This window comes from Montipora capricornis, chromosome 8 (genome assembly GCF_036669925.1).
Source record: "Montipora capricornis isolate CH-2021 chromosome 8, ASM3666992v2, whole genome shotgun sequence".
Classification (NCBI taxonomy): Eukaryota; Metazoa; Cnidaria; class Anthozoa; order Scleractinia; family Acroporidae; genus Montipora; species Montipora capricornis.
In genome coordinates, this window is record NC_090890.1 from 29632165 (window position 1) to 29644664 (window position 12500).

Sequence of the window (12500 nt, forward strand, 5' to 3'; positions counted from 1 at the left end):
GCAAACATTTGTGCCAATTGACTTTCATTTTAGTGGAGATGATTTTCGTCAACGAGTTTTGCATAAACACTCACATTCTATTGTCTCAGCAGACGATCATTTTCACAAATGTACAACTGTACATTCTTTAACCCACATGATGAGATAAACAAGAACGTCTTTTAACGGGTGATGGGAAAACACTGACCCTTGATCCGTTGACTCCCTACAGGCCAGGTCTAGTCCACAGACTTTAACCCCTATGGACCCCCCCTATGGACCTCCTCTATGGACCCCCTCTACGGACCACCCGAAAAAAACATAGAAAATTAATAAAAATAAACAAAATAAATAATTGACTTACCGCTTGTCTGGACAGATCACTCATTTCAACGAAATATCAATCGTTACGCTCCGCAAATTTAACAGACTATTTAAGGCTTAGGCTCGCACGCAATGTATATATACTTTATAGATTTACATGTAGCCAAGCCTAAAAGTGGAGCTCTCTGGTTATTTATTCTTACTGCCTGTAGGGTTAGTGAAAATAAAAGGTTTCAAATTGTCGCCGTTTTGATCTTTCCGGTTGCTGCTTATTAAAATAATTAAATCATTTCCATTGCTTTCTTCTATAGAAAAGTTCATTGCCTAACTAGTGAATCACGAAGCGGTGAGTGCGATATTGGTTTTTCGAGTGAAATTTATTTTGGAATTCACCAGTTTGGCAATCAATTAATTTTTCTTGAACTGCATGAGTTTTGAAAGGAAACAAGCACACCCTCAGTGAGCGACTGGAAAAGGAAAAAAGCCATTTCAGAGTCAACTGTCAATAGCCAGGGAATAGGAATCACACTAAAATTAGAAACCATGAAAAAAACTTCAAGGTTAAAAAAATAGTTTTACTGACTAACTTTATTCCACGTTATCTCTGAAAACGAGATCATTCACATTTTGATGTATTTCATTGAAACATGCCAGGTTGGCTTGGAACAAGAATCAGCAAAATGCTTCAATGCAACCAAGAGAGGACATTAACTTCAAACAAGATCTGCTCCAACACTAAATTACCTTTAGATGCCTTAAACAAACTTCTGAAAACACATGCTAGTGAAATATAATATGTTAACATAAGGGCAAAATTTTCTTGTCACTGGCGTCAGGCACATCAAAAATCAGTTTGGCAAACAGATTAAAAAAGCACTTGTTCGCTCACATTTTAGAGCAAGACAAACAAACAAACAAATCAACTTTTTGTTTATGTCCAAAAGAGTACAGATAATTGTTATTTAATTCTAGTTGACAATAAAAATTCGAATTTCATTCCTGAACAAAGGAAAAACCTATTAAACCTCTTTTTAAAAAAACTATATGCATCCACTTTAAATAAACGCATCCGTGAATTCGAAAATAACAAACGGTTTAGTGCCCAAGAAAAGAATTTGTGTTGTAACTTCTTCCACCAAGTATGAGCTATTACTGGGCAGGTATTCTGTTTTGTCATTGTTGTTCTCTTTCGCTCTCCTTTCCTTTCTGTTCTAGTCATACGTCCTCCAGGCATCATGCAACCTTATCAGAGCTTCTTAAGATGATTATGCCAAAAATTGCAAAATATTATACAGAGAAAAAAAAAGCTCTAAACAAATGTAAAATAAACACTCAGCTTTAAGTTCATTATCCCTCCGATGCTTGACTTGAATAACTGCCTAGTCGCCAGTGTGGACCACGGCTATCATGATGTGTCAAACTGGATTGAAACCAACGAAAAATGCAGAAAGACAACATTTTCCAAACCGTTTTCCACCTGAACACAAAAACTGTTGACTGTGTAAGAACTATAGTTGACAAAGTTGTCAAGCCACAGAAAGCGCTCGAAAAATGAAGCCTCGTTTATGTTTAGGTGAGTTAATTTGGGTTGAGCCTGCAATCCAATCGAAAACCAGTACCTGGTCAGCGATCAACTTTAAAAAAAAACCAGCTCATCTCGGTGAGCTCTAAGCTTGAGCCCACAATATAGTCACGTGATACTGGTCAGCAGATACTTTGTTTTGACAGGTGTCAATTGATCATAACATGTATGTCAAATTGGCATACTTGGATGGAGTGGTGGATGTGCGGATGGACGGTCGATGACGTCATGGCAATAAAACCAAAATTTCTTGCATTGATGGGTTACCATATTTTCTTAACTTTGGTGCTCCGCACATGCGTAGCTCCACTATTAATCACATATTGCCACTTCCTTTGCTGTGGACCCGAGTGCTTCTAAAAAGACTGACAATAATGATGTTCTTTGAGTTCATTTGTGTTCTCTTTCTTTCCCTCCACCATTGGGTTTGGATACTTGCCCCAGGCTTCACGAAATAGAGCACAACGTTAACGTCTCTGTTTTCCGAACAAAATGGCGGAAGGAACATAGTTATTATCGGTCTCTGGTCTACAGAAAAGAAAGTGGCAATGTGTGATTAATATACCTTGCACCCGAGCCCAAGCCTTAAATAGTCTGTTAACTTTGTGGAGCATAACAGTTGAGATTTCGCTGACACGAGTGGTCTATATCCAGACAACCTGGTAAGTCAAATCTTTAGAACTATGTTATTTAATTATTTTATTTTATTTATTTTATTTCTATGTTGTTTTGGGGTGGTCCACAGAGGGGGTCCATAGGGGTAGTCTGTGGACCTGTCCGGAAGGCAGTCCATGGACCCAGTTCATGGGGTGTCCACGAACCCGTGGTCTTATCTTATCTGTCAATCTCGCAATTTAAGCATCAAGGAAAACATGTCTGCATCAGTCGAAACCACTGTCCACATTTCCCTGCTGTGAAAGTCCCTGTACTGTGTTGGCAGTGCTTGTAGCATCACCGGACTGTGTACGATAGTCACCCAGTGAGATACCTTACTGATTCAATTCAGCATAAAATTTCTGTCATTCATCTGAGCTTGTATCTCAGGCCTTGAAATATCTGCTTTATTGGCTGCCCTAATTCTTACAGCTTGTTGTTGTGAACATTTTTTTCCCCAAAAAATCTCGTGAAATATGTTGTGTTATTGAAAAGCTCTGTTTTCTTATTGCACATTAAAAGCACTATAGCGGCAGCGAAATGCGGACAGTTGTTTCGACTGATGCAGACATGTATTTGTTGTCCAAAGATGCAAATGCTTGTCTTTTTTTAACACTATTGAATGTTACTGCTATGCTAAAATCGTTAATGAACAATGTTTGGTGTAAATGAAAATAGTTTCGCACTGTTGGGCTAATTATTGGCACAAGTGAAATCTTATTTTATGCTAATGAACAGCAAGAGTTATGATTACCGGTATTTATTAGTTTGAACTAAATTGTACAGTGTATATCATGACCCTTAAACGTGCAGGGAAAAATTTTGGTTGCCAGGCAGAGCATATGACAATCCTTTAAAGTCCCTATGATACAAGACTTCTATTCTTACACTTTTGTACATTTGTTTCTGAGGAGATGCAATCAAGTTACATGTACTTCTTTGATGTCATTATATAGTTAGCAGGGCCTAACTGGCTTGGTCAAATTTTTTTGCATATAAATCAGATGCCCGTCAAAAATTTATGCGTGTATATGTTGCAGGTAAAATCCGTTGTCAGGTTGAATTTATTTTAACCTGAGTTAAATTCATGATCCGCATTTTACCTTGTGGGTTGAATTATGCACTCAACCTGGCTTAAACCCCCTCTAAAAAGGATACTTATACCTTCCCTCATCAAGCTCTGTCTTATGCAACTCAACACATCACTCTTAATCTTTGGTATCATCATATCAATTTCTGTATTTCTACACTTATTCAGTCTCAACATTGCAACATAGTAAGGGAACATTAAGAACTGTACTACGCACTTATCGATACTCGAACTCGCACCCCGCAGATCTGTAGTACTGTGTCTTCACCACTACACTATAACGACGAACATGCAAATCAACACTGATCATTTCTTTTCAATATTTACTTTTCTATGATTGGTCAATTATTAATATCTATGTATAATAACCAAAACTAATCCTAAGTTGACCCTAATTTTTCTCTAGGCTTAATTTAGGCACCAAAAAAGTTTCTTCAATTCATCTGAGTGCATATTCAACCTAGGTAAAATGAGGATCACCAATTTAACCTAGAAAACGGATTTTACCGGCAACATATACACTGGGTGAAAATTTTTTGAAGCGCTACACTCCATACATTATTATAGATATATAAACGAAAAGTTTTAAAAACAGGAAAAAATAAGCATGTCCTTTTTTGACCAGACACAGAGAGTTACTCCAATTTCATGTGAAGTTAATTAGGGTAATAAATTTAACTAAAATTAAGTCCCAGGACTCAATCTTTGGGAACACAGGTCTCAGAGTAATTGTAACAACACTTTTCAATGAACAATTTAGAGAGCATCAGTGTATTCATTTGACTCATTTAAAACAGGGCTCACCCTCAGCAGTGAGTGCACATGTTACTGAGCAGCTAAGCAGCCATTTGAGTGACATGAAAGGATCATTTGCATCATCAAAGGTTGATCAGTCCATGACCAGTCTGCGGAATGAGACACGGCACACCAAGTGGGGCCTGGAGGCATGTTCACAAGTGCAGGCCAGCCACGATATGGTTTTGAATGATTTAGCACAGGGTCAGCAGGTGCATACAGAAACAGCTGAACTGAGATGCGGTGATACTGCATTAACCAGCAGGTTTCAGCAATTGGAATGCCTCCTTAAAGACATTTCTATGAGGATAGAAAGGCTATCACAAGAACTTACTGAAAGGTGATTGGAGTACCACACTGATCGACTATGGCAATTTACTTTCATTAAATCCACTGTCCAGTGCCCGGTGTGTTGGACTAAGACCACAACAAAATAGATTGCTATACAGCTGTTGATCTCTGCAGTGGCTGTTTCGAGGCCACCACTAGCCAGGAAAGAATTGGCGAGAAATTTCATAACTGTGATAAATATGAATATGTATACATAAACATGTGCATAATTATAGATGTGTGTGTGGGTGTGCGTGTGTATATGCATAAAATGAAAGCTACAGACCATTTTATAAATGCAAGGATACAGGCCATAATTTTCAACTAATGGAAGAAGACTTATTGTTCCCCATTCACTTTTAATGAAGCTTGATCATGCTGCAGAAATAATAATCTCACAATTTTTTTATAATATTATGGTTCACATGTACATCTAGTGCCAGTTTTGATGTGAGCAAATTTGCAAAGAGTGATGGTTAATTGGTTACCTGTCAAGGAGCATGTTGAATGGCAATTGTTAAAATCAGTATGTAAACAATGAAGCCATTTATTCTTCACTGGCCAATTTAACTATGATTAGAGCAATTTAAGCAATGGTCACATGCAGCTATGCTGCTAGAAATTCTTTTGGTTTCACATACACATCATATCAAGCTGCCAAGAGTCTTAATAGCCCGCCAGAAACATTAGGGACACATTAAGTGTAGATTGTATCTAAGTTTTGAGAGCCATTTTAGGTATTTAATGAAAGAAGCTAAGGATGACAGGATGAGCTTATTTGGTTCTCCTTTTGTCTTGGTTAGTGGTAGTGGTAGTTAATGGAATAGTTCTAGTAGCAGTAGTTTGATCGTTATTAGTTGTAATAGCATGCTTGTATGTATTGTAATTATTTTTCTAATTTCTTATTGATAGGTTGGGCCTGGAGGCACGTCCACAAGTGCAGGCCGCCCATGACATGGTTTCGAATGACTTTGCATTGGGTCAGAAGGTGAGCACAGAAATAGCTGAACTGAGATGCACTAATACAGCATTAACCAGCAGGATTCCACAAGTGGAACGCTTGCTCAAAGACCTATGTACAGTATAAGGGTAGAAAGGCCATCATAGAGTAAAAAAAGTTGTGCTGGTAATCAAACCTTATATGAAGATAATGTTTTTTTTATTTCAAAGGATTGTTATTAAGACTTTGACCCTAAGAACTAATTATTGTTTCAACCAAATTGTATATCGTAACCCATAAAAGTGCACAAAACCATTTTGTTGCCAGCCAGAACAAAAATGTCCTTTTGACCAGACACAGTGAGTTACTCCAATTTCATTTGAAGTTAATTATTAGCAGATGTGGGGTATCTTGGTTTTCACATTTTTCCAAATCTTAAACAGGATGTTTCAACATAATCAGAGAGTTATAAGAAACATAATAATTGTAACAACACTTTTCAATGAACAAGAGAGCATTCATTTGACTCATTTGAAACAGGACCCACCTTCAGCAGTGTGTGCACATGTTATTGAGCAGCTAAGCAGCCATTTGAGTGACACGAAAGGATCATTTGCATCATCAAAGCCTGATCAGTCCATGACCAGTCTGTGGAATCACTCACAGCGCACCAGGTTGGGCCTGGAAGCATGTCCGCAAGTGCAGGCCAGCCACGACATGGCTTTGGATGACTTTGCACTGGGTCAGCAGGTGCGTACAGAAATAGCTGAACTGAGATGCGGTAATACTGCATTAACCAACAGGATTCAGCAAGTGGAACGCCTCCTTAAAGACCTATCTATGAGAGTAGAAAGGTGAGTGGAGTATCACACTGATCGACTATGGTAATTTACTTTCATTAAATCCACTGTCCAGTGCCCAGTGTGTTGGACTAAGACCACAGCAAAATAGATTGCTACAGCTTTTGATCTCTGCAATGGCTGTTTGTAGGCCACCACTAGCCAGGAAAAAATTGGTGAGAAATTTTTTAACTGTGATAAATATATATACGTATACATAAATGTATACATATACATGTGGGTCTGGGTGTGTCTAAGCATAAAATGAAAGCTTATACAGACCATTTTATAAATGCAAGGATACAGGCCACAGTTTTCCAGCAACGAAAGAATTAAGATTTGTTGTTCCCCATTCACTTTTATTGAAGGTCATGCTGCAGAAATAACACTCTCACAGTTACAGACTTCACACGTACAGTACAGCTTGTGCCAGTTTTGCTGTGAGCAAATTTGCAAAGAGTGATGGTTAGTTGCATGGTTACTTTTCAAGGAGCATGTTGAATGGCAGTTGCTAAAATCAACATGTAAACGATGAAGCCATTTATTTTTGACTGGCTAATTTAAAGGCAATTTTACTGTCATGCAAGTAAACTGTAGTTAATGAATGGTGACAATATTATCTGTAACGTAACCCTTTCATGGCGGGTCTGTTTTCAATGTAGCGTTTGTGCTGTCAAGTTGCCAAGGTCAGCGAACACTAAGGACTTCCTGCGTTCTTGCTTCGAACTTTACTGCTTTGTTGTCACTAGCAGGCTAGAACAATCCACGGCATTGGCGCTTTATTCAAATCTCTATTCACGGCTAAGAGTTGACATGTGTAACACTAAGTTGAGTATAGAGCTCTTCCGACTGGCTATACCAGCAGACATTTTTCTATAGCTATAAAACCATCTGAAAACTATTTAGAGGTCACTGACATGTTCTGTTGTTCAGTGCAGTTAGCACTCAATGTATTAGTGTGGTTTACGATTTTATATTTGGTTAAATGTAATTTAACTAATTTAACCACCACAAGCTTAGCGGTCGAGCGGTTCACATGCAAGCTTGGCAGTCAAGCAGTTCACAAGCTTAGCGGTCAAGCAGTCCACAAGCTTAGCGGTCAAGCAGTTCATAAGCTTAGCGGTCAGGCGGTTCACAAGCTTAGCGGTTAAGCGGTTCACAAACTTGTCGGTCAAGCGGTCCACAAGTTAAGCGTTTAAGCGGTCCAGAAGCTTTGTAGTCAAGCGACCCACTAGCTCAGCGGGAATCCAGCGGTCAATCCCATAAGTGCAGGCTCACATGGTACGTGGTACACCGCTACGATCTGCAAGTTCTTCATCGAGCGTTTGTGGAGTGGTCTATGGAGCGTTTTATTGAGCGTCTTCCCGTCTTTTTGCAGCGTTTTTGGGAGCTGCAGTCCTACAGCATGTTTTTTCTAGTATCCATTTTCTTCCAATTTTTTAGGCATGCGTATCGTCACATTCTTTCAGGATGCGAACCTCAAACAACGCCTTGTCTACATTGTCTTTTCCGTTCACCGCGTCTTTGCGTTCTGGTAGCGGTTCTACACCAGCTCCTCCAGTTAACACTCCAGCTTCACCACCAAGTCAACCTGTTTCTCTGCTGGACAACAACTCTTTAGCACAGGCTATTTTAAGTACTCTTGCGGAATCGCTACCTCCGTTGCTATCTTCCCTTCGAGGTTTAAGTGGCAGGAATACAAACATGGCCTCGACGTCTAGTCCTCTCTCTCCTCGGCTTCAAATTCAACACAGTCTCCAGCATCCTAGAGCTCCAGTACTCCCTGCTCTACCTCCTAGTATTCAGGTATGCTTGTTGTGCCCTCATTTATTTCAACTTATAGCTCATTTGGCGGTCCTCCGGTTGTCTCTACTCTTCCCGCCATGTCCTGCGCCAACTTGCCTGTAGTAGTTGGGGCCTCTTGAGGTGGCGCGACCGGATCTGAGTCCTCCACGTTTCCAAGCCTCAACAAAGCATTTGTGGTGGGTCCTGGCTATGCTCCAGTCCCGTATAAGCTTGTTTCTAAAATTACAGCAGGGTTTTTTGTAGACTTGGCTGACCTTCTCCCAGAAAATATTTGATCCCAAGAAATCAAACCCCAAGCGTTCTTGGAGGGCAGGAGTTTCAATAAAATTTGAAGTAGGCAGCTGGTTTAAGTCTAGTAGCTGACTGTATCAACAAGGGTCCCCTCGGCCCCCTCGTCTAAGGAGGGTGTAGGGGCATGCTCCCCAGAAAGTTTGAAATCTGGAACTCTGAAATGCGATTTCCAGCGTTTTGGTCACCAAATTGAGTGCAAAGATTTTTTATCAACAGCGACACTGAAAGGCCGTTTACACGGCAGAGAAATCGGGTACGGACCCATCCTAAAAGTGGTATGGACTGCATAATTTCAGCCGTTTACACGGATAATGTTTAAGCGCAGGTCGGACCAAAAGAGGTCTAAGGACCAAATTTTGAAAGTTTCGTTTACACTGTACTTTAAGGGGATCGGACCAATTTCTGGTACGAGACTATGGTAACTGGTGCAGCTGTATATATGCTGTTACCGGGAATGCGTAATTCCTCTAAAACAGAATTTTTCTAAGCTAAACTGTAGTTTTCTCCGAGAATATATTAATAAGAGACTCAACTTATTCGTCCTTTTCCTGTGAATTCTCGCCAGTGTCCATGCTGAATTATAACCAGCACTCTTGACCCCAGAGCTCCGCGGATTTTTAGTGTGCGTGCAATCAATGAGGTTATTAAGCAAGCTGACATAAGAAAATGTTTTTTTTGGGTTTTGGGGCCATAGACATCTATGGCCCCAAAATAAAAAAAAACACGGGTCCGTACCCATGCCAAGAGACATGATCCGCAAAGTTTACACGGGCAAAAATGTGAGATCCGTACTGTTTTCTTGTCGGGTCCGTACCCAATTTTTGCGTTCTCGTTTTGTTTTACCTTCTCACCAGCAGGGTCTGCCAAGTTCCAGGTACTCATTGTTTTTTCCTGCTGTGTGTCCTGTAAGACCTGTTTCTCAGCTTACTCCCTTAAACGTCGATAGATGCCAGCATGAACTCCGTCATCATCCCAACCCAGACAAAGTTGCATACGTGGTCCAAGGCCTTCACGACAGTTTTCACCTAGGCCTCAACTGCAGTACTTCCTTGAAGTCGGCATCGGGGAACATGGCTTCTGCACTCCAAAACTCTCAGGTCATTGACAATAACTTGCAATCTGAAGTTCAGTCAGGCAGGGTGTCGGGCCCCTTCTCTCAGCCTCCCCTCCCTGTCCTCCACGTGAGCCTTTTCGGTGTCATCCCCAAACGCCACCAACCTGGGAAATGTCATCTCATCCTACACCTGTCTAGCCCTGTTGGCCACAGTGTCAAGGACAGGATTGTGGGCGAGGATTATTCTCTGCAGCACATAAAGGTAGATGACATTATTGCAGGCATAATGCGGCAGGGGCGTTGTTCCCGTATGGCGAAATTCGATGTGCAAAATGCATACCGTATTGTGCCAGCCCATACAGACGATCACCAGTTCCTGGGCATGAAATGGCGGGGTGCCTTTTATGTCGATTTGGTCCTGCCTTCCATTGTCAGGTCAGCTCCATACATCTTCACATGTATAGCAGATTTAGTGGAGTGGGTGGCCAAGCAAAACTACGATGTCACCTTTCTTACATTACCTTGATGACTTCCACATTCTTGGTCCTCCTGGTTCCTCTGTCTGTCAACAAAATCTGGACAGGTCTATTGACTGTTTTTCCAAGTTTGGCATCGCCCTCCATCCAGACAAGCTAGAAGGGCCGTTGACCTGCCTAATCATCCTGGGCATCGAACTGGACGCTCTTAATCTGCAGGCCCGCCTTCCTCAGGGCAAATTGGATAGGATTACTGCCTTGTTGGAGGACCGGTCACAGAAGCGTTGGCGTAGATGCAAGGAACTGGAGTCTCTAATAGGTCACCGTCAGCATGCCTGCAAGGTCGTACCTCAAAGTCGCTCCTTCTTGTGGCGTATGATCAACCTAGCCTGGTGGCGAGAGTTTTTCCAGTCTTGGAATGGTTGCAGCTTCCTTCAGTACCCCCAGTGAGCTCCACTCCCTGACTTCGAGGTGTCTTTAGATGCCTCTGGGGCTCTTGGTTATGCAGCAGTCTTCCAGGGTCACTGGTTTTCAGGTGCATGGTTCCCAACACAGGTCTCTGAGTCTATGGAGTACAAGGAACTTTTCCCTATCATTGTGGCAGCTTACCTCTGGGGTCCCCTATGGGCCTCCAAACGGGTCAACTTCCTATAAGAGAACCACTCGTTGGTGGATATTCTGCGGTCTGGCACTTCAAGAGCCCCTACCATCATGTCCTTGGTTCACTATCTGTCCCTGTTGGCAGCTCGTCACTCCTTCTCTTTCACTGCCTCCCCAGTTAGAGGGAAGTCTCACCCGATCGCTGACTCCCTGTCTCATTTTCAGTTTCAACTTTTTCGCCTGCTAGCTTCTAATGCAGACCCCTTTCCGACTCAGATTCCACAGCAGCTCCTCTCGGACTTGGAACTTTGCGGTCAGATAAATGCCACTTCTACTTGACTCAGGGTTTTGCCCCTTCTACCAGGAAAGTTTATGCTTCTGCCCAACGTCGCTTCTTGGATTTCTGTGCTCAGGACAATAGCCTATCTCCTTCGGGATCAGCTCTTCCAGCCAGTGAAGATGTGCTCATCCGTTTCTGCTGTCATCTTGCCGATACTCTCCACCATTCGTCCATTAAGGTTTACCTTTCAGCAATCCGGTCCTTCACATCAAGGAGGGTCTGCTTTCTCCACTGGTTGGTTGCCTTCGGTTACAGCATGTGTTGCGAGGTATCAAATGCCACCAAGGCTCAAATAGGCGTCAGCGCCAACCCCTCACAATTGAGCTGATGCACATTATCCTCCAGTCATTGAACTTCTCTGACTGCAACCATACAATGCTTTGGGCTGCCTTCTGTCTCGGGTTTTTCGGTTTCTTATGCGCTGGTGAGTGTCAACTCCCCCTTCAATCCTGACATCCACCTTGCTGTCAGCAATGTCCAAGCAGATTCCCTAGTCAATCCAGGCAGCTTCAGGATTCAATTAAGTGCTCTAAGACGGCCCCCTTTCGCCATTGGTGCTGGGTGCCCTTACCCAGTATCTACACGCCCATGGCTCAACTCCTGGCCCACGCTTCCTTCTCTCTGATGCCCCCCCCCCCCCCCTACATCGCCCATGGCTGACATCCAGTATTAAATCTATCCTCTCCGCTGCTGGGGTCCCTGGTTGCTACACCGGTCATAGCTTCCGCATTGGCGCGCTAGTTCAGCAGCCTCTTGTGGCTTACCCAATCACCTGATCAAGACGCTTAGCAGATGGTCCAGAGATGCATATCAGCTCTATATTCACACTCCCGTCAGTACTATCGTGGGGGTAGCAAACCTTCTCACTTGACAGGTATTTCGAGCATATCTTTCTCTTTTCCTAGTTGTTTTTGTAGGGTGCCCTGGGACTTTGGTAGTTCGGGGCCAGGGCTTCCCCCAGCCCTGAGCCCCTCATTCCCTCTCCGATCTGGCTTGCGTCAGCTTGGAGAGTCCCTTTGGCTTGGAATAGGGGCTCCTGGCTGGGTTGCGGGGATTTGCCAGCCATGGGGCAGTATTCTATCTAGGGGCTGGCTGGCCACAGTGGAAGCCCATAGGTGTCCCAGGCACCCACCTTCCAGTTGAGCGAGGCAGTTGGTTAAATTTGGTTAAATGTAATTTAACTAAGTTAACCACCACGAGCTCAGCAGTCAAGCGGTTCACAAGCTTAGCGGTCAAGCAGTCCACAAGCTTAGCAGTCAAGCGGCCCACTAGTTAAGCAGTCAAGCAGTCCACAAGCTTAGTGGTCAAGTGGCCCACGAGCTCAGCGCGAATCCAGCAGTCAATCCCATAAGTGCAGGCTCTCATGGTACGTGGTATCTTTGTACACCGCTACTATCTGC

General features: G+C 42.7%; 1 protein-coding gene across 1 annotated transcript in view; it reads left to right on the forward strand.

Annotated features, from left to right (window-relative positions):
- LOC138060588 (TNF receptor-associated factor 6-like) overlaps nucleotides 1-12500 on the forward strand; it is a 37016-nt gene that overhangs the window by 14937 nt on the left and 9579 nt on the right. The window contains exons 7-9 of the mRNA XM_068906429.1: nucleotides 4427-4764; nucleotides 5667-5742; nucleotides 6235-6548. Of these exons, the coding sequence (XP_068762530.1) occupies nucleotides 4427-4764; nucleotides 5667-5742; nucleotides 6235-6548 (728 nt within the window). The remainder of the gene's footprint in view (nucleotides 1-4426; nucleotides 4765-5666; nucleotides 5743-6234; nucleotides 6549-12500) is intronic.